The 25,379-nt window shown below is 51.8% G+C and overlaps 1 protein-coding gene across 14 annotated transcripts in view; it reads right to left on the bottom strand.

Annotated features, from left to right (window-relative positions):
* Positions 1-25,379, bottom strand: part of WNK2 (WNK lysine deficient protein kinase 2) — a 125,857-nt gene that overhangs the window by 54,609 nt on the left and 45,869 nt on the right. For 9 of the 14 annotated variants that reach the window (XM_066257485.1, XM_066257486.1, XM_066257487.1 and 6 more), the window contains exons 8-19: positions 20,140-20,422; positions 16,253-16,455; positions 13,464-13,595; positions 12,949-13,137; positions 11,509-12,060; positions 9,305-9,589; positions 8,734-8,783; positions 7,753-7,924; positions 7,549-7,665; positions 7,057-7,227; positions 6,750-6,795; positions 6,135-6,254 (exon numbers count right to left, since the gene is read on the bottom strand). In XM_066257485.1, the coding sequence (XP_066113582.1) occupies positions 6,135-6,254; positions 6,750-6,795; positions 7,057-7,227; positions 7,549-7,665; positions 7,753-7,924; positions 8,734-8,783; positions 9,305-9,589; positions 11,509-12,060; positions 12,949-13,137; positions 13,464-13,595; positions 16,253-16,455; positions 20,140-20,422 (2,320 nt within the window). The remainder of the gene's footprint in view (positions 1-6,134; positions 6,255-6,749; positions 6,796-7,056; positions 7,228-7,548; positions 7,666-7,752; positions 7,925-8,733; positions 8,784-9,304; positions 9,590-11,508; positions 12,061-12,948; positions 13,138-13,463; positions 13,596-16,252; positions 16,456-20,139; positions 20,423-25,379) is intronic. The other 5 variants (XM_066257497.1, XM_066257496.1, XM_066257483.1 and 2 more) reach the window with 3 other exon arrangements.

Genomic DNA, 25,379 nt, shown 5'->3' with positions numbered 1-25,379 from the left:
ATTCCTAGAACAATACAACCTTCCTAGACTGAGTCATGAAGAAGCAGAAAGCCTAAACAGACCAATCAGCAGGGAGGAAATAGAAAAAACTATTAAAAATCTCCCCAAAAATAAAAGTCCAGGCCCAGACGGTTATACTAGTGAATTCTATCAAACATTCAAAGAAGACTTGGTTCCTATTCTACTCAAAGTCTTCCAAAAAATTGAAGAAGAAGCAATACTTCCAAACACATTTTATGAGGCCAACATAACCCTCATACCAAAACCTGGCAAGGATGGCACAAAGAAAGAAAACTACAGACCAATATCTCTAATGAATACAGATGCTAAAATACTAAACAAAATACTGGCAAACCGAATACAACAACATATTAAAAAAATAATACATCATGATCAAGTGGGATTCATCCCAGAATCTCAAGGATGGTTCAACATACGCAAAACGGTTAACGTAATACACCATATCAACAAAACAAAGAACAAAAACCACATGATCTTATCAATAGATGCAGAAAAGGCTTTTGATAAAATACAACACAATTTTATGTTTAAGACTCTCAACAAAATGGGTATAGAAGGAAAATATCTCAACATGATAAAGGCCATATATGATAAACCATCAGCCAACATCCTATTAAACGGCATAAAACTGAGGACTTTCTACCTTAAATCAGGAACAAGACAGGGTTGTCCACTCTCTCCACTCTTATTCAACGTGGTGCTAGAAGTTCTGGCCAGAGCAATCAGACAAGACAAAGAAATAAAAGGCATCCATATCGGAAAAGAAGAAGTAAAGCTATCACTTTTTGCTGATGATATGATCCTATACATCGAGAACCTGAAGGACTCCACAAAAAGATTATTAGAAACAATAAACCAATACAGTAAGGTCGCAGGATACAAAATTAACATACAAAAGTCCATAGCCTTTCTATATGCCAACAATGAAATATTAGAAAACGAACTCAAAAAAATAATCCCCTTCACAATTGCAACAAAAAAAATAAAATACCTAGGAATAAACATAACAAAGAACGTAAAGGACCTATATAATGAAAATTACAAAGCATTGTTAAGGGAAATCGAAAAAGATACAATGAGATGGAAAAATATTCCTTGTTCTTGGATAGGAAGAATAAATATAATCAAAATGGCCATATTACCCAAAGCAATATACAAATTTAATGCAATTCCCATCAAAATCCCTATGAGATTTTTTAAAGAAATGGAACAAAAAATCATCAGATTTATATGGAACTATAAAAAACCCCGAATAGCCAAAACAATCCTAAGGAAAAAGAATGAAGCCGGGGGCATTACAATACCTGACTTTAAACTATATTATAGGGCCACGATAATCAAAACAGCATGGTATTGGCAAAAAAATAGACACTCAGACCAATGGAACAGAATAGAAAGCCCAGAAATAAAACCACATATATATGGTCAAATCATCTTTGATAAAGGGGCCAACAACACACAATGGAGAAAAGAAAGCCTCTTCAACAAATGGTGTTGGGAAAACTGGAAAGCCACATGCAAAAGAATGAAACTCGACTACAGCCTGTCCCCGTGTACTAAAATTAATTCAAAATGGATCAAAGACCTAAATATAAGACCTGAAACAATAAAGTACATAGAAGAAGACATAGGTACTAAAATCATGGACCTGGGTTTTAAAGAACATTTTATGAACTTGACTCCAATGGCAAGAGAAGTGAAGGCAAAGATAAATGAATGGGACTACATCAGAATTAAAAGTTTTTGCTCAGCAAGAGAAATTGATATCAAAATAAACAGACAGCCAACTATATGGGAAATGATATTTTCAAACGACAGCTCAGATAAGGGCCTAATATCCAAAATTTACAAAGAACTCATAAAACTCAACAACAAACAAACAAACAATCCAATAAAAAAATGGGAAGAGGACATGAACAGACACTTCTCCCAGGAAGAGATACAAATGGCCAACAGATATATGAAAAGATGCTCAGCTTCATTAGTTATTAGAGAAATGCAAATCAAAACTACAATGAGATACCACCTCACTCCTGTTAGATTAGCTATTATCAACAAGACGGGTAATAGCAAATGTTGGAGAGGCTGTGGAGAAAAAGGAACCCTCATTCACTGTTGGTGGGACTGTAAAGTAGTACAACCATTATGGAGGAAAGTATGGTGGTTCCTCAAAAAACTGCAAATAGAACTACCTTATGACCCAGCAATCCCTCTACTGGGTATATACCCCAAAACCTCAGAAACATTGATACGTGAAGACACATGTAGCCCCATGTTCATTGCAGCACTGTTCACAGTGGCCAAGACATGGAAACAACCAAAAAGCCCTTCAATAGAAGACTGGATAAAGAAGATGTGGCACATATACACTATGGAATACTACTCAGCCATAAGAAATGATGACATCAGATCATTTACAGCAAAATGGTGGGATCTTGATAACATTATAAGGAGTGAAATAAGTAAATCAGAAAAAAACAAGAACTACATGGTTCCATACATTGGTGGAACATAAAAATGAGACTAAGAGACATGGACAAGAGTGTGGTGGTTACCAAGGGTGAGGGGGGAGGGAGGACATGGGAGGGAGGGAGGGAGAGAGTTAGGGGGAGGGGGAGGGGCACAGAGAACTAGATAGAGGGTGACGGAGGACAATCTGACTTTGGGCGAGGGGTTTGCAACATAATTTGATGACAAAATAACCTAGACATGTTTTCTTTGAATATATGTACCCTGATTTATTAATGTCATCCCATTACCATTAATAAAAATTTATTAAAAAGAAAAAAAGAAATTAGAGGAGATACAAATAAGTAAAAGCATATACCATATTCATGGACAGGAAAAATTAACATCACTAAAATGTCCATACTACCCAAAGCAATCTATAGATTCAAATCAATTCCTATCAAAATATCAATGGTGTATTTCAGAAAACTAAACAAATATTCCAAAAATTCATATGAAACTACAAAAGATCCTAAACAGTCACAACAATCTTGAGAAAGAAGAACAAAGTTGGAGGAATCATACTACCTGATATCAAACTATACTACAAGGCCATAGTATTTTGGGGTTGTTTTTTTTTTCTGTATTTTTCTGAAGCCGGAAACGGGGAGAGACAGTCAGACAGACTCCCGCATGCGCCCGACCGGGATCCACCCGGCACACCCACCAGGGGGCGACGCTCTGCCCACCAGGGGGCGATGCTCTGCCCCTCCGGGGCGTCGCTCTGTTGCGACCAGAGCCACTCTAGCGCCTGGGGCAGAGGTACAAGGCCACAGTAATCAAAACAGCATAGTAGTGGCACAAAAAACAGACATATAGATTAACGGAACAGAATAAAGAGCCCAGAAATAAACCCACACCTTAATTATCAATTAGTATTTGACAAAGAAGGCAAGAACATACAATGGGGTAAAGACAGTCCATTCAACAAACACACAAAAATCCCTGAAACTAGACTACCTTCTTATACCATGCACAAGAATAAACTCAAAATGGATTAAAGATTTAAATGTAAGACTTGAATCCATAAAAACTCTAGAAGAAAACATAGGCAATAAAATCTCAGACATTTCCTGTAGCAATGTATTTTCTGATATATATCACCTCAGGCAAAGGAAACAAAAAATAAACAAATGGGACTACATCACTAAAAAGTTTTTGGGGCCCTGACTGGTTGGCTCAGTGGATAGAGTATTGGCCCAGAATGTGGATGTCCTGGGTTCAATCCCCAGTCAGGGCACACAGGAGAAGGAACCACCTGCTTCTTTTCCCCTCCCTCTCCCCGTTACACCCAAGTGGCTCGTTTGGTTCCCCTCTTACAGCCAGTGGCTCTGCTGATTCGAGCACAGTCCCCAGATGGGGGTTACTCGGGTGGATCCTGGTCAGGGTGCATGTGGCAGTCTATTTCCCCTCCTCTCACTTAAAAAATTAATTTAAAAAAAGTTTTGGGGGGTTTTATACACAGCATAGGAAGCCATCAACAAAATAAAAGGACAACCCACCAACTGAGAAAACATTCACCAATGATACATCCAATAAGGGGTAATACCTAAAACTTATAAGAACTTACACAACTCAACATCAAAAAGAACAAACAATCCAAATAATGGGCAAAGAACCTCCAAAGAAGACATAGAGACAATCTTATATGAAAAGATGTTTAACATCACTAATCATCAGGGTAATGCAAATTAAAACCACAATGTAATTATCATCTCACACCTGTCATAATGGCTATCATCCATAAATCAACGAACAAGTGCTAGCAAGGGTGTGGAGAAAAGGGAACCTTCACGCACTGCTGGTGGGAATGAATGCATATTGGTGCAGCCACTGTGGAAAGCAGTGTGGAGTTTCCTCAGAAAATTAAAAATGGAACTGCTTTATGACCCAATAATTTCCACTTCTGGGAATATATCCAAAGAAACCCAAACACTAATTCAAAAGAATATACACATGACTATGATTATTGCAGCATTATTTACATAGCCAATATTTGGAAGCAGCCCAAGTGTTCATCCGTGGATGAGTGGATAAAAAAGTTGTGGTATACTTACACAATGGAATACTACTTTACCATAAAAAAAAAAAGAAATCTTACCTTTCAAGACAGCATGGATAAACCTGGAGATTATTATGCTAAGTGAAATAAGCCAATCAGAGAAAGACAAACACCATATATTTTCACTTATATGTGGAATCGTTTTAGATGGGGGTTGGAGGGCTGGGTAAAAAAGATGAAGGAATAAAGCAAAAAAAAACCCCCTCAGACACAAACAAGAGCACGGTGATTACCAAGGGGAAGGGTGGGCTAGGGGGAGGTAGAAGAGGGTAAAGGGGGAATAAATGGTAACAAAAAGAGACTTGACTTTGGATGATGAACAGACAATACACTATATAGATGACACAGTATAGAATTGTACACCTGAGTCCTATATAACTTTATTAACCAACGTTGCCCCAGTAAATGCAATAAAAATTGGCCCTAGCTGTTTGACTCAGTGATAGAGCGTTGGCCCAGTATGTGGATGTCCTGGGTTCAATTCCGGTCAAGGCACACAGAAGAAGCACCCATCTGCTTCTCCATCCCTCCCCCTCTTGCTTCTTTCTCTCTCTTTCTCTTACTCTTTTCCTGCTGCCATGGCTCAACTGGAGCGAGTCAGCCCCAGGCACAGAGGATGGCTCCATGGCCTCTGCCTAGACGCTAAAAAGTGGCTCCCATTGCAACAGAGCAAGGGCCCCAGATGGGCAGAGCATTGCTCCCTAGTGGGCTTGCCGGGTCAATCCTGTTCCATGCAGGAGTCTGTCTCTGCCTCCCCTCCACTCACTAAAACTGAAAAAAAAATTTTTTTAATAAAATGTTTTTCTTACTTCTTAAATAAAAACTTATGGATTGTTTATTTCTAGTATTTTTCCATCTAATATTGTTGGACCATGGCTGACTGCAGGAAACCAAAAACACAGCAAAGTGAAAATGCAGATAAGGAGGACTACTGTGCCATAAACTTAGGTCAAATTATTCAATCAGCAACTTTTTCCTGCCAGCTTATAGAGAATGAAAGCTTAGCTCTGTTTAAGTGATTACTTGCTGCCTCCCAAAGGACCATAAACATCAGGACTTAACTGACAGCACCAAGGACACCGGTGAAGATTGATATCCAAGTGCTAGTTTCCTTGGTTAACAATTTAAAATCAGAGACGATTTTCCCACCCTACCCCCAAAACAAGCAGAACAAGGCGGGCATCCCTGCAGGTGGGCCACGCAAAGGGGCGGGGCAGGGAGTCAGGAGTTGCAAGATGACGCTGTTACGGAGAGTGCGGGCAGAGCCCCTCTGGCACACACCTGTGCAGTCCATGTGCGTCACCTACACAGTAGAGGTGATCAGCAGTCCCAAACCTGAGTGCTACCTGGAGAGGAACACAGCCCTACAGGCTGCTCTGGGCTTTGTGAGGACAGTGCGGGCCAGTCCCTCGCACTTAGCTGGGCACACAGAACTGGCCAGCCAGCCGTGAGCATGAGTACAGCCAGGGGATGCAGACCCACTTAAAAGAGAGAGAAGTGCTGAGTTTCTGGGCACAAGGACTGGGGCTCTGGCTGCTCCTACCTGGGCTGGTTTCTGGCTGCAGGGAGCTCACAGGAAGTGGGGGTGAAGATTCGGGGGCCTCTGCAGCTGGGTGTTCGGCCACCGGACAGATGATAAACCACCGCTTCCCGGTGTGCAGGACTAAAGGGCAGGACAATAACAGCTGGTGAGAGCAAGCACACTTCTCCTGGCATGACCCTCACTGCTGGCATCAAACCTGCTATGAGACGCTTTGGAGAACTCGTCTCATTGCAGTGAGGGGATATGCAGCCCACTCAAGGGCTCCTTACTGGCAGCCAGAGGCCCTAACAAGCACCCCCAATACAGGCTTAGTTCTCAGGATGCCCAAGATAACTGCTACTGAAGGGATAATGCTGGCCGGGGACTAACAGGGATGGTGAGTCCAGCCATGCTCAGTTGATGTCTGGGCCAGACAGGGCGAACATTTGGAAGGGAAGAGAGGGGGACAAGGTCACTACACCATGCAGCAACCCACCCCGCAGTGTGATGGCCTAACATCCCAACAATCTTTGTGGGGCTCTTATCAAAGGCCTGCTGGGAGAAAGAAGGGACAATGACAGAAACGTCTCTTCTAAAATGAGCCTGGTGGCAGTGTGGCCCTGCAGGCAGACGTACCATTCTGCTGATACACAGGGGCGTTTGCTTGGGATTGGCGACTCTCCTGAGGGAAGTAAAGAGTCAGAAATCAGCATCCTGCATGGGCTAGGAACTGGGAACACGATGTGGCTTCAGCACATCCTAGGGCCTCAGAGCTCAGGTACTGCCAAACGAGCTGGAGGCACTGGGCTCCCAGCCACCGCACCCGACGCTGCACACCCACGGGCTCCTCCAGCAGGCAGGCAATGTCCCGGCGTCATTCTGAGCCTGGAGCTGGGAGGGTAAGCAGGCCCTGGCCCTCGCTGAACTCAGCATCCCAACTCACCTCTCCGGCACCCAGGCCACAGGCGCTAAGGGGCGGCGGGCTTGCCCCAGGGTCAGAGCCACGGTCCACGTCAGTGTCCTCACTGAGCATGTCCTCCGCCTTGTCCATGACGTCCTTCATCTGCTCAATGAACGTCTCCCGTTCAGCCTGCAGGATGAAGTCGTGCTCCACCTGCAGTGACACACAGAGCCCTGCTGTGAGGATGCACCACAGGCCCGCCAGGGCTCCTCTGACCAGTGTGCTTTCTTACAGCTCTGGACTCAACCCCAGTTGGGAGACGTGGCCAGGGAGGCCTGGTCACCGAGCCCAGGGCTGCACAGCTCAGTAAAGGAAGCCACGGACCATGTGCTGCTGCGGAAGCTGGAGTACGGGGAAGGCTGACAACGAGCAGGGCTGGCAGCCGAGTGCCCGAAGCACATGGAGGAAGGAGATGGCCTTTCCAACCCAAGAGGAGCGCCGCTGACTTCATCACCCGGCCAGACACCCACTCACCATGTAGGTGGCAATCTCATCGGGCGCATCCCCATCCAGGTCAAACTTGAACGTCACCATCTTGTGATTGTGCGTCTCCAGCTGGCACTCCACCATTTTGTCTCCCGTGTTGCACACCTGCAGGACACCAGGGCAATGAGACCAGGTGGGAGGCCATGCCCAGCCAGCCCCACACCCTCCAGCCCTCCACACCTGTCCCCTCACATTCAGGATGGTCAGCCGGGGCCGGCTGGTCCTCTCCTGGCGGGAACGCGTGCGCGTGGACCTGCGGTGATGTTTCCGGGCAGGCTTGCCGTCCAGTTTCCCCCCACCAAATGCACCTTCACAGCTGTCACTCAGCTCTCTCCCAGAAGTGACATCAGATCCTCCATAGCTGCTGGAAAACGAAGAATGTCACTATGCCCACAAAATGACCCACAAGTTGATATCACTCAAAAAGCTTAGCTTTTCAGAAAACAGACAGAAGCTTGAGCATCTGAGGGTACTTAGCTAAAAACCTGAAGGGTCTAAAGCCAGCCAGGCCCAGCAGAGAACCCCCCACACCCACTGCTCCTGTCATGGGCAGCACTGAGGTGTGGGGGACACATGGGCTTTCTGACCCAGGAACTTGGTCTGCCCAGCCTCCTGACCTGTGAAGTAGGCCCAGTCTGCTCATGGTAAACATCAAAATTAAGAATATATACTCTCCCATGCACCTCAGTTTCCCTATCTGTGCAACAGCAAAGGGAACGTGAGGAGAGCTTGCAGAACAGTGAGCTTGGTGCTGATGTACTGAGAATGGGAGACACAGGGTCACTTCCTATACCCAAACTCAGCATGCCCTGTGACTGGGAGACAGGTACCCAGCAGCAAGGCACCGGGAGACGCAGGGTGTGCTAAGGACTGGACTCTGCCCTGCCCTCCTGGCCTCTTCCCAGCCCCCGACCACACTTAGCACATAGACCAATGTCAAGATTCAGAACATGGCCTGGACCATCAGACAACCAAATTTCAACAAATGGTAACAAAGATCCCAGAGGAGCCCCTGAGACTCCACCAGGTCAGGCTGGTCATTAGAACCACTGGTGTCATTAGAAGCCCCAGCACATAAGGAAAAGCAAGGCAAGACCCATGACATGGCAGAACGCAGGCTGAGTTGGCATGTGTGCCAGGCTATCCCCACCCTCTTCCCAGCTGGGCCGTTACCTCTCACAGCTCTGCAGGAGGCCAAGCTGCTTGTCCTGTGAGGCCTGCTCCTGAAATAAAACCGTGGGAAGGAGGGTGGGTCCCATTCGCTCTCCAGCAGCACGGCTGCAGGCAGCCCAGCCCATCCCGGCCGGCCGGCTGCCTGATCCCTTCTGATGACAGCAAGCAGACCACCCAGGATGCCGTGTGTGAGGGTTTCCATTTTGCTGGAGCCAAGCAGAGTCCGAAAGACTGGGACCCTCCCTTTTCCGAACATGCTAACCCACTCTGATCATCCCGACGAGGAAGTACACAGGCCTACAGGCCCAGGATGGCTTGTAACAGGCATTCCCATCACCTCCAAAAGAAAGCACCCTAAATCTATATGTTAAAAAAAAATCATACCTTCCACCTGGATGTGCATGTAAAGAAAGTGTGAACTGGGAACAGCAGAGGAAGATGAGAAGGGCCTCCCATAGCTGTCCCAAGGCACACGCTTCCACCCTCCCCTCTTCTAGGGCTGAGACCTAGCGCTGGGGCCAGGCATCCAGGTGACATGCCAAAGGCCTAGCCTGCAAGGTAAGGCACACACCTCCAGAACCAAGTCCACAGTCAGCTGGACAGCTGGGCAGAGGCTGGAGGTCAGTGGCAAGTTGGCAGGTGGCGGGGGTGGCGGCGCAGTGGCTTGTACGGGCAAGCTCTGAGCAGCCGCCACCATGGCGGGAGCCACGGAACTGGGCGGCTGAGGCAGGAGCTCGGGCATGGCAGGGGGCAGCGTGTCCGGCAGAGGCGGGGAGAGGACGGCAGCAGGAGCAGGCACCGTGGGGACCTGGGCGGCAACATCCACAGCATACGGAGGCGGGTGGCCAAGCAGTATCTGTGGGCACAGAAGACAGGGATGCAAGTCGGGGTGCCACCGCTGTCCCTGAGGAGCCCTGGGCGTCCTGGGCCATCCCTGTCCAGGTGGGTGAGCACCTGGGGTGTGAGCATTGAGGTGTCCCTCTAATGGGCCCACTCCTGGCTCAGGCAAGTCCTGGACTCAGAGAACATTTGTACAGAGACTTAGAAGAAACAAACAAAAATAGACACACACACAGTCCCCATTTGTGTAAAAATCTAACCCAAAACCACACTTCAGTTACGCAGAGCTAGCAGAGTCTGGGTGAGAAGCCCTAAGTGTGATCACTTAGTGCCAAGTTCAGGGCCAGAAGCGAACTCTGCCCTGACTCCTGCCTCCAAGGGAGGGCCCTGGACCTTTACCTTCCAAGGGACAACCTGGGAGACATGCATGGTGCCCAATGTTCCCTCTTTCAAAGCTCTCAGTGAAAAGCTGACAGGTAGAAGGAGGGCCCCAACCTGAACGGGCGGGGACTCCATCTGGCCCCAGGTTGGGGATGTGGTCTGAAATAGAACAGCTCTTTGCTGGGCCAGCTGGCATAAAAATGATCAGGCCCTGAGAAGCTTTTGGAACGGCTGGCCTGGCCCATCAATATGATCCGTAATGCCCTCTTCCAGCCCGGCAATGTGGGGGCCACTAGGCCTGGCAGGCGACCTCCAGCCACTGAACAAATAACCCAGTGCCAGCAGAGTGCCAGGCCAACACAGGGAGCAAGTGCGGGTCCAGAACCTGACACCAGACCCTCAGGCCTCCACACTGGCCTCGGCTTTCCCCAGTGGCCCTGCCCCGAGAGCGGACGCTACTCCAGGTAGCGAGCTGTCCAGGTGCCTGCTGAATCAGAGCGCTGGACTGCTATGCCGCGTCACGCCCATGTTCAAACAAACATCATCCCCTCCTTCCCAAGCACAAATCCATTCCGGACTCAGAGAGCAAGCAGCCCGTCCAGGAGCATCTGCATCACTCAGGACATGGAGTCTCAGTCCAGACTGCACAAAGCGCCGGGAGCCGGGCCACCTGGCACCCTCCAAGCTTTGGTATGAATCTTCCTGACAGAAGCAAAAGGGGGCACCGGCCCCACCTCACAGGGGAGGAGACTATATTTAAAAGGAAAGAAGTGCCAATGGACACAGGGCTGTTGAGGTTTAGGGCCAGGTGAGAGGCGCCAGGAGAGAAGGTTCCCAAGTGAGAGACGCCCCACACCACTCCTCTCCTCACACAAGTTGGATAACGGGCCTGACACTCTAAAACGTGCCGGCTGTGCAGGGGCGGAGCCACTGGGAGGCTCACCGCCTTCCGTCCCTTCGCTGTCAGCGCGGTGAGCTGCCTGAGGCCCCCTCCTGACTCTGGGACGTCGTTTTTGTCTGTCATGACCACCATGGAACCAGAAGCTCTGTGACCCCAGCCACTGCCTAGACAATTGACAGACCGCCCCTCCCCCAAGAACCCTGGTGCCCCATTTCCCTGCTGACATGGGCATTATCCACCTACCTCATTTTGACTGGTGACAAGATGGGCAGTGTGAGCCTCCCCAGCTCCCACAGAGGGGCTAGCACAGCTGCATGGAGGCCGCCAGGCCCCACCTAGGCGAGGGCAGGTGCTGCGACATCGGCAAGGCGGGGAAACCACCCCCCAAGAGCAGATACTGACCCCTGGGAAGGGCCCACAGTGGAACCTTTGGCTCCTGACACATGCTGAGGAGGGGAGGGGGCAGCAGACACCCCTACACCGACAAGACGGCCAGACTGTAGGGCAGCACTGCCCACTCATCTAACCTATCCGCTCCCTCCAGCCAAGGTAGGTGCTGAAAAGGAGCAGAGGCTGGTGGACCCTTTGCATCTCTGGGTACTAAGGGGTCTCCCAGTGCCCAGGGAATGGGCCCTGCCCGGCAGGTGGATTACCTGGCTCCCCACCCTGGGGGCCGAAGCAGTCTGCTCAGGAAGGTGGGCGATGCTTGGCTGGTGGGTCTGTGACAGCATGGGGGGCACCGGCTGCAGAGGGGTGGCCCTCACAGTCTGCGCCACATGGAGGGGAGAAGGCGGAATGTCACTGGGCACCATCTGAGGAAAGGCCGCCTGGTACACGGGCTGGGCCGGGAGCTGGGCCACAGCAGGATGAATGGACAAGGTGGCCACGCCCTGTGGGGCCACAGCCAGGAGAGGGATGGCAGTGGCGGTGGCCGCCACATTTGGCACAATGGTCCGGCCCGGCATGGCCAAGGGTGCCCCAGCAGTGGGAGGCAGCTTAACCGCCTGCAGAGGCAGGGCTGGTGACGCGGGCAAGGGGGCAGCAGCGTTGAGTGGGAGGCTTGGCAAGATGACGGCCGGAGAGAAGTATTGAGAGGGGGGAGGCATGGTGGACCCGCCGGCAGCTGGCAGGTCGGGGAGGGCCGCGGGGAGGCTGTCGATTGTGGCGAGCGGAGCGACCGGCGGGATGACAGGGACTGGAGGCATCTGAAAGGGACATGCGCACGTCCGCCCCACTGCAGGCACACCGGCCCCGGACACGGCGCTTCTGTGCGGCTGCCGTCGACGGACCCCAAAGGAAAACCCATACCTGACAATTCAATCAGGGGCCCTGACTTCTTCCCCTTAGGTTGTCAAATAAAAAAATGAAACAGCCAACACAATAGCCATCCTGTGTGAATGAATCAAAATTATGCCTTTTTTTTTGTCAGATGGGCAAAAAACATCTCTTTTTTGGTGTGCCATAAAAGGTTAGTACTTAGTTTATTGGCCATGAGAGGAAAAGGCTGGAGATGCTGCCCTACAATAAAGCCTCTCTGGGAGCAGGCACCGTGGGCACCTCATGATCAGTGCCACTCATGACTCTAAGGCAATGAAAATGGGCAGTCGATGTCCACATATTAGAAAAGCAGCTACATATGATGACAACTAACAAGCAAGGCGGTGGTTTAACTGAATGGTGAAAGCAACTCTAACACAACACAAGAACAAGGTCAGGTGACAGGTGACAGCTGACATGTAAGAATCTTCTGGGTGGTGGGGTGAACCTCAAGACATGCCTTCCACACAGAGTGTCACTTCCTGTCATAGTTCTGTGATACACCATGAGGTGAAAGCTGTCCTCATGACCATCAATGACAATAGCCTAGGCGATGGCACATGAGCACCAACCATGTGATATCGAGTGTCACTGGTCATGTGATGCACCCACCCCCAACCCCAAAGAGTCATAGTCAGCATGGCCTTGAATGGCTCCAAGGAAAAATAGCACTTTCTTAGCTCCTCCCATCCTAGATGTCCCAGAGATGGACACAGGGCAGGCGGCCCCCGAGCCCCACTGAGAGAGGGGGATGGAGAACAGGAGGGGTGAGGTACCTGTGACGGGACTTGAGCGAGTGGCTGCAGGGGCACTGGTGGCATCTGGAGGGGCTTCAGCTGAGCCGGGGCCACCTGGGAGGTCGGAGCCAGATACGTAGGCAGGTGAGGGGGCACTGGCTGGAGAGGGACCACGGGCTTCGGGGCCAGGACCTGTGGCAGGGGCACTGGCTGGGCCAGAGGAGGAGGCTGGAGGGAGAGGGAGCTTCTCTTAGACCAGCATCCTGCTGAGAGATGCCCAGGTGCTCAGACTTGAGAGAGAACATCAATGAGCATGTGTGCGCACATGTACACACACCCACATGCACACCCAGCAGGGAACCCAGGATGCACAGTCATCTAAGAACCGCTGTGTGTGAATGACGCCCCTCCAAATGCTACGGGACATGCATTCCACAGACATAAGACACCCGCCCTCACTCCCACTGCACCCCAGGCCCGGGCCAGCCAAGACTGACTGTCAGGGGACACTGAGGCACTGACGGTGGCCACATGGAAGGGCAGCCCACACTCACCTGGTGGCCCGAGGACATGGGCTGGCCTGGGCCTGTCGGCATGGGGGCAAAGCTCACAGCCGGTTCCGGGAAATGCTGCGGTGGGGGCTGGGCGCAGGGTGGGGGCGGGACAGAGCCCACCAACAGGCCAGGCTGCAGAGAACACCAGGGGCCATGCTCAGCAGCTGCCCCGTGGACCCCCACAGGCATCTGTCTCTCACTCCCATGTCCATCGTCCTGCGAGGGGTTGCTTCCTAGGAACGTGACTCGCAGAACAATGTGTGGTGGCCCCTAAGCCACGCATAGCCACAACTCCTAACCAAGAAACGTTCCGGATCATTAGCGCCACAGAATTATTATGCAACAGTGAGAAAAGACCATTATATAGGCTTTGTGGAATCGTGGAGAAATGCTCATTATGACACCAGTGGGGTAGAGATAATAAATGCTTCTCATCTATAGGATTGCAGAATTATATAACCCATACTATCTGTACATATGTCCACAGGATACAGAAACACAGAAACAAACAGTGGGCCTACACCAGACGGAGGGGTACTCTGCAGAGCAGGGGTTTCCTGTGACTTGGTCAGAGAAACGGGGCCACAGAAAAAAACCCTTACTGCTGGCCACAGTGTAGACAAACACTGGGAGTCAGAAATCTGAGCACCGGATGCCTGAAGCTATTCAGAACTGCTAATTTGCTCCCTTTTAGGTGCAATAATGCCACTTATTGGCTTTTGTTTTCAAGCCTTGATCCTGCAGAAATACAGGCTGAAATATTTATGGAGAAAATTCATTCCTGTCCAGGATTTACTTCAAAACAATGGGCAAGTGAGGTGCAGATGGGGAGATGAAGGTAACAGGCTTGGACACAGAGACAACGGAGAGGAGGGTCTGGTTCTCCACAGAAGCACAGAAAAGTTCTCCTGCTGGAGGCTTTCTGGATGAATCAGGTGACAGTAATTTGTCATCTGAAACCTGTTATCAAGTTGTTTGCAACTTTCACAGTAAAGGCATTATGAAGAGCAGCACAGAGGACAAAGACCGTCTTGTGCCTTTAGTAGAAGCCAGGGCAACAAATGAGTTGCCTGGGCCCCTGCCCCTCCAGCCGCAGCCCCAGCCCAGCAAGACTCAAGCACAGGAGGCCCTGGAGGAGTGGCTCTGCTTCCAACCCTCCCCAGGAGACCCATGTGCACCCTAGGGACCCCTTTCAATCCCCTCCAATACGTCCAAGTTGTTTTTGCATAAACAGGTAAGACACAGGAGATGGAGCTCTGGCCAAGTCCTGGTATGTCCTGGCCGGCCAACCTGTGGCCTCCCTGTGCTCGGCCTTTCCAGTCCACAAGCAGAAGCTGGGACAGGCCGGGGGCTGCCAGGACAGGCAGGCTGAGAGCCCGCTGTGGCCCAGGGAAGCTTGACCCTGAGCCTGGAAGGGCTGAGGGCTGGCCCAGCTCCATCACAGGCAAACCCACAGCCAGGAAACCACGCTCTGGGCAGCAAGTAGCTTTTCCCTAAAGGAGCTGCTCATGCCATTTATAACTGGATTTCACTTCACTTCATGAGATGAGGAAAACTGCAAACGTAAGCTGCAAACACAAGCTGCCCGTGAGTCCTGAACTCTGGTCAGTAAGCAAACGCTTTAGCTGCCTTTCCAAAGGGACTTTCCGAGACCAAGTGGGCAACAGGAGGGAGAGGGATGGCAGTCAAGAGGCTGCAGTGCGCAGAAGCGGCCACAGTGAAGGAGTGTGTGGGTGAGCTCAAGTGAGAGCTGGGGTCACCAGAGCAGCAGGCAAATGCAGCTCCCTCAGAAGGGGTGTCCGGCCCCAACCTGCTCCTGGGCCTAGGGCTCTGATCTCCCTCCAGACCCCATTACACCACCCACCTCAAGGGCAACCTCTCTGATGGCTTAGGGCTGCAAAGCAAGCAATTGGCTTCACTTTCTTCAGCGTTAAAAGAAAACTGAGACCCTGGCTGGTTGCTTCAGTGGATAAGAGAATCGGCCCAGTGTGCAGACATCCCAAGTTCGATCTCCAGTCAAGGCACACATGAGAAGCAACCATCTGCTTCCCTCCCTTCCCCCTTCCTTCCCTTTTCCACTCCCACAGCCAGTGGCTTGAATGGTCTGAGCGTTGGCCTCAGGCTCTGAGGAGAGCTCGGTTGATTTGAGCATAAGCCCTGACAGGGTTGCCCAGTGGATCCCAGTCAGGGCGCATTTAGGAGTCTATCTACCTTCCTCTCACATAAAAAAAAAAAGAAAATCAAAATTGAAAAATAAATGCCAAATGTGACCTCTCATCCAGCAACTTCCACTTCACTTGTTAGGTTTACAAATTATTCCAGACATAAGCATCAGGCCTTTCCAATCCTGCTTCTCCAACGTCACTGAAAATGTCTCTCATATTCAGCCCCTTCCACACTTCTAACGCCCAATGGCCGCATGTCATCCCGGGAGAGGTGCCCACCTCAGTGAAGCGGACAGAGTCAAAGGCTCCGTTACTATCCACATGACGACTCGCTGGCACCTCCACACCAGTCTGGGGGTGGGACCCTGCCAGCTTATCACAGTTTTGCAAACACTGGGTGTCCCTGGGCTCTGTTTCCTGTATCCCCTCAATGGGCAGGTCTGTCAGGGTCGGTCACAGGCTTCTCCAGCCTGCAGCCCTATGGTTTCTGAAAAGGATGGACCTTGTGTGGGCCTGCTTTTGCACGGCCAGGACCTGACCATAGGCTAGCAAAGCCTCCATGGCCCATTACAGACTCCAGACCGTGTAGATGGGGTCTCTGGTGCAAGGGCCAAGCTAACTCACCGTGGCGGGCTGCTGGTAGGCCTCCAGCGAGGGCAGGCTGTGCGGCAGGCCGGGCCCCTCGCTCACACTTACGGGGGGGCTGCACACACTCTGGGCGGTGAGAGGCACTGCATCCGCCAGTGAGCCCAGCACCACGCTCTGCTGGCTGCTCTGCGAGTCCGAGTACACAGTGGAGCCCTGGCCGCTGTCGAACGTGCTGTCCGCTGCGGAGAACAAAGGCCCGGCTCAGAGTGGGCACCCCACACATCACCCCCACGGCATTCCAGACACGACACGAGGCGCGGGGAACACGAACGTGGGCTCACACACGGACGCTCGGCCCGTCTGCATGTTTTCTTCTGTAAAACAAAGACTCGGTTGTGTTTCCCGATCATATAAACAAGGAATGTGCGTCATTTTACACAATCAACTGCAGAGCGGCATGGGGGCTGACTGCGCCGCACGGAGAGGGCCCTGGCAGCCTGCCCACACTGCCTGACACCTGGGGAGGCTGCCGTGGGCCCCCACAGACCCCGGGGGTACCTCACACAGCCCTCACAGGCAGGACAGCCGCTTCCACCCTGGCTTAGCCGGGGACCTCACACGGTGCCCCCATCGGCCTTCCAAGTGAGCCTCATACAGCTCTCCAAAGGCGCAAGGGGTCTTGGGGAGGCTGGAGTATTCAAGGCGGGAAAAGCTCCAATCAATTGTCATCTATGTTTTATGATGGTCTCAGGACCCTTCTTCCCTTACAGTGGCAAAGAGTCTGAAACAGGAGGTCTCGGTCAAAATCCGGCCCCTCAGGTCACGAGCCAAGTCTAAATCAGTTGGAAAATAGGGCTAGTAAAACCCCCACCCCACAGGCCATAAGAGGGGACCCAGAGGCTCCACAGCCTCACCTGCAGTCGGCCCAGCATGGCCAGTGAGATTTTGCTGGTGGAGGGAGCTGCCCACACCTGTGTGGCGGGGTGAGGCGGGTAGAGGGAGCAGACAGGACCCATAGGCCCAGGGCTGATTTGACCAAAGGCACCTGGGAAGACAGGTCATCTGTGTAGCTGTGCCAGTAAAAAATAAAAAATAAAAACCTATTTTAAACGGCACTTCCCGTCTATTGTTCCCAGATTCCAAAAGCTATACAAGTATTACAATTTGCCAGTTACATACACCAAGCTATCTCTACAGGGGGCCCAGACCACCAATGTCATGTCCATTTGCAATTTAAATAAAGTAAAAGGGGGATCCTGTCAGCTTTGTATAAAAATAATTTTTCCCCAGGGCTGATTAGAGCGTATTTTGACCTAGGAAGACAAGAACGCTGAGGTTTGATTGCGCAAAACCAATTAGACAAGTGGCTCTTGACTTTTAAAGAGGTGTCTGGTAGTCATTTCCACTTACACAGAGAACAGAGAGAAGCTGAGTCTGTCACCAGAGACAGACAGACAGAGACACAGAGACAGCAAGAGTTAGTGTGTGAGAGAGACAGAGGCACAGAGAACAGAAACACAGACACAGAGAGTTGTGGAAAGACCCAACAAATCTCACATAAAGTGAGATTTTCTAGCTATATATGTAACTTCACAAAATTTTTTTTGGTGTGTATTATTTGTATAATTAAAAACTAAATGTTAAAATGGTGTTTACATCTGTTGACAAATTGCATTCTCACTGTCTCTGGGGGCTGGACCAAGCTCTCCCTCAGCTTATCTGGACTGTGGTGAGCAACTCACAGAGCAGGTAACAGAATCATCAACTGTGTCTGTTGTACATTCAACATATTAAAGTATATGTGTTTGCGGCCCTGGCCGGTTGGCTCAGTGGTAGAGCGTCAGCCTGGCGTGCAGAAGTCCTGGGTTCGATTCCCAGCCAGGGCACACAGGAGAAGTGCCCATCTGCTTCTCCACCCCTCCCCCTCTCCTTCCTCTCTGTCTCTCTCTTCCCCTCCCGCAGCCGAGGCTCCATTGGAGCAAAGATGGCCCGGGCGCTGGGGATGGCTCCTTGGCCTCTGCCCCAGGTGCTAGAGTGGCTCTGGTCGCGACAGAGCGACCCCCTGGAGGGACAGAGCATCGCCCCCTGGTGGGCAGAGCTTCGCCCCTGGTGGGCGTGCCAGGTGGATCCCGGTCAGGCGCATGCAGGAGTCTGTCTGACTGTCTCTCCCCGTTTCCAGCTTCAGAAAAATAAAAAATAAAAAATAAGTAAAGTATATGTGTTTGCCCATTTTGTTACCTAAGATCAGGTCCTTTCTCCGGTGACATGCGTGCTGCCTGATGTCCCTGTCAGTTCACCTGTATGAAGTATGGCGTGGTCAGCTATCCAGAGGCACTATGGCCAGAGGGACAACTGCACACAGGCCTCTGTTCTGACCTGGAGCAAGGTGCTGAGAGCGTGCGGGGTGCTCTGGGTTGTGAAACAAAGGGAAACACAGAGGAGTGTGTGCATGTGTGCATATGAATAATTACACGTGTAGGTTATCTCTGCAAGTTAGTTAAGAGACAGGGACATCAGTGGCTTCCAGGGGAGAAATTAACTGGCCTTTGCTGTATACCCTCTTGGACTTTTTGAAGTTTATATGGTATGACTATATTACCTACTTTAAAGAAATGAAAATAAGTGGGTAAAACCATGTGATCCCTAAAATGTTTCCTCATCATGGCAAAGGAGTGTGGCCACCACATAAAGCACACAGAAGCCCTCTGAGCTGGACAGTTAGTGTGTGAGAGAGACAGGCACAGAGAACAGAAACAGAGACACAGAGAGTTCATCTGCAGACAGGGATTCATCTGCAGACAGAATGACCACCCGGAACTGAGCTCATCTACTGAAACTGTTCTGTCTACGCAGCAGGTTGAACCTGACATCTGACCACAGCAGAGTGGATTCCAGCTCTCAGGCTGCGTCTCCTCAAAGTGCGACAAAAGGCAATTTCTTAATTCCTATCCTAGGAATTGTTCAACCAACAGTTACACTTTTCAAGTGTGTAGTGTGGCTTCTCCTACAAAACGTTTAGGCTCTCCCATTAATTCTTTTGGTTTATCAGACAATGGAACACGATGACCCAGCAGGTCTGTTCTCTGAAACAAACCTGAGTAGGTTGAAAAGACGTGAGCAGTAAGCAAACTGTCTCCAAGTTACAGCCAGCCACTGGTTTTAGTTTGAATGGCCAACTCTGAAAAGCGTTTGGCTATTTTAATGATACATGAAGGATGTGCCTATTAAATAAATCAAACAGACTATTTCAGTCTTTCCACCCGAATGACCTGGGAAGGCGGCCTGGGCAGGCTGACCAGCTGGCAGCAATCTGAGCTTCCATGGAGACAGGCAGGCCCCAGCCTCCATCCTCAGCTCACAGCTGCATTTTTGGGACAGTGAGGGCAAAGGTGGGGCTGGGTTCTTTCTTCCAGGGGTCTGAGATGAAGTCAGTACAAAGTGATCTCACTGCCCACTGGTAACATTCCCTGAGAAATGGACAAATGGTCTCAAAGGTTTGACACCAGGAGAGAGATCATCCTGGAAACAGACACTTCTGAAGACAAAGGTCACAGCAGCATGACTACTCTTTGGCTACTGGAGGCCCCAGGGTAACAGTATCCTGGCAGAGATGCCGCCACCAGCCGTAAGCCCCGGGTAAGAAACAGCCCTCAGGTGCCCTGTGTTGCTGGGACTGATAAACTGCAGGTGGGCGAGTAGCCAATGGAGTTGCTCTAGCCCTGCTGGCTCTTCCTCTGCCTGCACATTTGTTCCCACCTGTCCTGAGAAGCTGGACTTCAGCCAGTCTTAAACCCCTCTGGTCACAACTCTCTGGGCAACATCAGGGACATTCCCAACGCCCTCCCTGGAAGAACACCCACCCACACCCACCTTCCATACCCACAGAGTGAGCTGAGGAGGAACACAGGGAGAGACGCACTCACAGGCCAGGGAGGTGGCGCTCGCCGGCAGCGCAGGAGGGAGCAGGTGCTGGTCGGCCTCGGGCTCCTCGGGCTCCACCAGCCCGGCCTGCGTGTGGTAGGTCACCTGGACCTGCAGGGGCACATGTAGGCCCTTGGCCTTGTCAGGGCTGCCCAGGTCCCGCTGCTCCTGGGGCTGCAGTGCTGGCCAGATCCTCTCCCGCCGCCACTGGATCAACGCCACACGGTCACGGATGGACTTGGCCACAATCTTCACGTCGCTCTCATGGAAGAACCCCGACTCAATCTGCAAAGGGAGTTAGTCACCTGTCGTTACTGGGACCGTTCCCACATACATCCCACTGCCAGGCCTGCCCTGCCACCTGCACCACCACCCCCAGTCCCTCATCAGTGCCCTGTACCCCCATCTTTCAGGGATGCTATCATCATCCCAGAAGGACATAACCTCCAACTATCAGCTGTCAGTCCACAGGGACAGTGACTGCTTGAGCCTGCTCTAACATGGGCTGGGTGAGGGAAAGGAAAGGAGCGCTCTGATCTGCCTCCTGCCCTGGCAGAGTCCACCATCCAAGCCCTGAGGCTCCCTGGAGCCCCACACCCAGGCTTCCAGGGTCAGGAAGGTGGCCCTGGCTATTTTCAGCATGCTTTGAGAAGTCATGGATACCCAATCATCGTGCCCAGCAACGCTATGAACCTGATGTACCCAAGAGTGTTGGAGAGAGCCTGTGACGGAGCCGCAGCTCCCCAGGAAACACCACAGCTCTCTCCAAAGAGATGTGTGGCCAAACCACGAAAGAGGGCAAGCCAGGCTCCTCGCCATCACCATGGAGTCCCCATGTGAAAGGAAGAAAGCCAGAGAAGAAACCTTGCGGTGCTGGTGGGGAACTGTGTGAACTCACAGTTTTCTTTTCTTTCTTTCTTTTTTTAAGTGAGAGGAGGGGAGATAGACCTCCACATGCGCCCCGACCAGGATCCACAAGGCAACCTCATTAGGGCCGATGCTCGAGTACCAAGCTATTTTTAGCACCTGAGGTTGACACACTTGGACCAACCAAGCTATCCTCAGCACCTGGGACCAACTCTCGAACCAATCAAGCCACTGGCTGAGGGAGGAGAAGATGGAGAAAAGGGAAAGAAAAGAGGGGAAGAGAAGCAGATGGTCTTTTGTGTGTGTGTGCCCTGACCGGGAATCGAACACAGGATGTCCATATATCAGGCCAATACTCCATCCACTGAACCACCAGCCAGGGCTGACTTGCAGTTTTCAATGTACAACAGATGAACACACGCAATGTCAACACAACATGTGTGTACATGACCGACAGCATGTGCAAGCCAGAACTCAGCCACTGGGAGAGTGGGCGTCCACCAAACAGTGGGTTCAGGGCAATAAGGAGAGAACAAGGGGGCCTGGACATCTCCTTCTGCTATGAAGTGAGGACATGCACGAAGAAGGGAGGACGTGCAGGAACACAGGAGCCAGTGCCAGGGCCGGCCACTGGCCAAATCCGGGACATTCTGAGTATCAAAATATACAGTGACACCATGACAGGGTTTAAAGGACGTGTCCACAAATGCACATCAGAGGAACACAAGGGATCTGCAGTGGCAGGAGTGATGGGTGTCCCTGCCAATAGGAGGTGACACAAAGGGGGGGTCACATATGTGCATTCTGCCTGTCTGTCCCTCTAGCTGTCTCTGTTTCTCCCTGTCTCTCTCAGTCCATGTCAGTCTGTCTCAGTCTCTGTCTCTACTTCTCTCTCTGGTGCTGTCTTTCTCCATTTCTCTGTCTCTCAGTCTTCCTCTCTGTCTCTGCCTCTGTCACTCTCCCTCTTATGTGGTCACCAGCTCATGTGAAGCCACATCATTGATGGCCCTGTAGAGTAATCAACCTGGCTAGAAACCGAGTGTCCTACCAGCAACCAGGCAAGTGAGCTCAGATGCCAACCCTCGGCCGTGGTCAGCCCCGTTAGCCTAGGTCAGCCCTGGCCAACACCCCAGCCGCACCTTATGAGGGGTCCTGATCCCAAAGCGCCTGCTAAGCCACTCCTGGACTCCTGACCTTGGAGCCTGGGGGGAGATGGTGTGCACACAGCAGAGTTGGGTCATTTGGTGCACAGTGACTGGTTAACTCACCAACGGAGCATATAACCTACTGAACACCACCAAACTGTTGAGTCCACGGAGACAGAAATAAATAGAAAATTTGGTGAAACTAGGACATTTGCATAGTTTTAAAGCACCTCTCACAAGAGTCATTAGTTACGACTTCATTTGCAGACCCCCACAATCACATGATCACGGACAAATCCTCAGTGGGCTGCTCTGTGCCTGGTGTTTCTACAGACACCCTGACGGATTGCAAGGGAGCTGAGTGGTGTGCAGGCTGGCCATGCCCTTCACGGCAGGACTCCTGCAAACACACCCCTGACTGCTGCTCCAGCCGGAGGCCATCACTGAACAACTGAGGATCCTGAAAGAGGCGGGGTGGCCCTCCGGTGCCAACAGCCCAGGCAGCCTTGTAGGAAAGTCCTTGTCTGTGGGAAAACAGACACAGTGAATCCCAAGCCACACGGCATGAGGCTGCAATGCCATTTCCCATGGTTCTGGGCCACATGTTGGCAACTTTTCTGTGAGTCTACGGTTCCTTCAAACACCCGCTTCAGGAGACAGCGCTGCAGGGTGGCCCGTGCTGATGCCAAGGCCCCGCCAGCCTCAGCCAGGGCGAGACTGAGGCGCCGAGAGAGCCCAGGGTCAGCACCACACCCTGCCTGGGAGCCCACACAGTGACCTGACCAGAGGCTGCCGAAGAGAAGGCACCCCACGGACGCTCCTGCCTGACTTCTATTTTCTGCCCATGACCCACTTTTCCTTCCATCGCCGACTTCACAGACGGCCCCCTCTCCCCCTCCACTGCAATCCTCTCCAAGGCATTTCTTCTATTTTTTCCCAATCAGGGAAGAATCCAGCCACATTGTACATTGTCCTGAATGTCCCATTAACTGGAGGCTGTGAATGCAGAAGGAAGGGCTGGCACTGTGACCTAGAGAACCCCCTGGCTGGGCTCCAACTCCCCTCTTCCCCTTAGGGTCCACACAGAGGTGATACCTCCAATTAGAGCCAGCCCAAACCCAGAAGCTGCCCTCCTCTGAGCCCTCTGGGCATCCTCGCTCTGATCCATGCCACCCACCCAGGTCCCTGCCTGAGGACCTGCTGGCAGGTGACTATACATGTGAATTTAGAAGGAGAGGAGAAAGCTGTCCCATCTGCCTCCCTCCACCCCCTGCAGTGGCCTCATCAGAATGAACACCCGGTTCTGGGACATCTTCACACCCAGCACTCCCTGTTCTCCGCTGCTAGGTACAAAGCTGCCAAACACCCTTCCAGGTCGCAGACCCATGATGCAGTGACACCTCTGTGCTCCGAGTTTCCTTGTAAAGTTACCTTCGGCTTATGACAACTGATACCAGTGCTTCATTCGTGTTGTCTGTGCTATTTTAAGTTTTGTAGAACTATGTATCTTGACTTAAAACTGTGGGTGGGTGACCGCTGTGCAGAGTGGCCAGCACCAGTATGCCTCCTCAGGGTCCTAGCACCGGCCCTCGGTGGCTCAGGAGAGCTCTGGGCACTGCTAGAAGGCCCCGGACCTGGGTGTCGGCTCTGGTGTTTATGGATGGTGTTTATGGAAGGTCAGAAACAAGCCATCAGCCGCAGGACCCAGCATCAGCTCCAAGGCCCAGCCAGGAGCCAGGAGCCAGGAGCAGTGGCCAGACACAGGGAACTGCGGCACTCGGCTGGGCACAGACAGCCCCGTCCAAGGCCCTGGCTCCTGTCTCCTAGGCAGAGGGGTAGAGACTCGTCGTTGTTTTCCTTCTTTCCCTAAACACAGTGCTGTGCCTTCCTCTGCTTGGAGGCTGCACGGCACGGAGGACGTTCCAAACAGAAAGCACTCTTGAAGGAGGCGAAGAAAGGGCGAGGGGAGCAGAAGGGGGGAGGAGAAACACGGGGCCCCAGAGCCTCCACTGCAAACTGGCAGACACTCCTCCTGCCCATCACTTCAACCGAGTGCCAGGGACAGGTGAGCATGAGCCTGGGGCAGGTAGCTGTGCTGCAGGAGTGGCCAGGTATTCTAGGTTGGGAAAAGTCCTCTAGGGAGGGTGGGCAGGTCCCAGGAACAGCTGAGCAGGAGGCTGTGAATTAGCAGGGTGAGGCACAGACAGCACTGGGAAGCGCCACCTCCTGAATACTTCTGTGCCAACTCCCCTGTTGTCCTCCTGCCATTGCACACTTGACCCGACTTGGCTCCCACTGAATCTCAAATCCCTCCTGGGGCAGGAAGGTTTCTCTGGTGCCCACACAGACACAGGGCAGACACGACACTCACAGGGCATGGGAGCACTGCTTGCCACCTACGTCTCCTGAGCTGCTGGCACTGGCCCCAACCTCAGAAGCCCAGGGGGACATACCCCCTCAAGGCCATTCCAGGGACCAACCTCCACAGAGGCCACTCCCCCTCCTCCAGCCACCTGCTCAGGTCCCCCAGCCCCTGAGATCCCTCTAGGACCGTGCATATGACCCATACTCCTGAACCTCGGCTTCCAGGCCTGCACACCACCTCGCTTGTCACTTATGTTCGTGCTTTAAATCTCAGCAGAAAGCAGGAAGGGACCATGGTGCAACGTGAGAAGGAATGGAAGTGCTACATCCACAGGACAGCCATGCTGGTCACTACCTTAACACCACTCTCAGTATATACGTAGCAATTCAGCAGCACACCATGCAGGGTCACAGAAGACCCTCCCAGAAGCACAGTGCTGAAAGACCCATTAAATCTGGTTACCGGCCCTGGCCAGGGGCTCAGTGGATAGAGCGTCAGATAGGCGTATGGAAGTCCCATGTTCGATTCCTGGTCAGGGCACACAGGAGAAGCAACCATCTGCTTCTCTCCCTCTACCTTCTCCCCCTTCTCTCCCTCTACCCCTTCCGCAGCCAATGACTCGATTGGTTCAAATGAGGCCCCAGGCCCTGAGGATAGCTCCACTGGAGAACATCAACCTCAAGACTAAAAATGGCTCGGTACTCTAGCATTAGCCCTAGATGGCATTGCCTGGTGATCCCGGTCAGGGCGCATGTGGGAGTTTGCCTCACTATCGCCCCTCCTCTCACCTAAAAATAAATAAATAAATAAATAAATAAAAATAAATTCGCTTATAGCACAGGTGTCTTTCTGGCCCAAGGAAAGG

This window comes from Saccopteryx bilineata, chromosome 2, assembly GCF_036850765.1.
Source record: "Saccopteryx bilineata isolate mSacBil1 chromosome 2, mSacBil1_pri_phased_curated, whole genome shotgun sequence".
NCBI classification, from domain to species: domain Eukaryota; kingdom Metazoa; phylum Chordata; class Mammalia; order Chiroptera; family Emballonuridae; genus Saccopteryx; species Saccopteryx bilineata.
The sequence above is the reverse complement of the archived record's forward strand: the minus strand, read 5'-3'. Positions and strand labels throughout refer to the sequence as shown.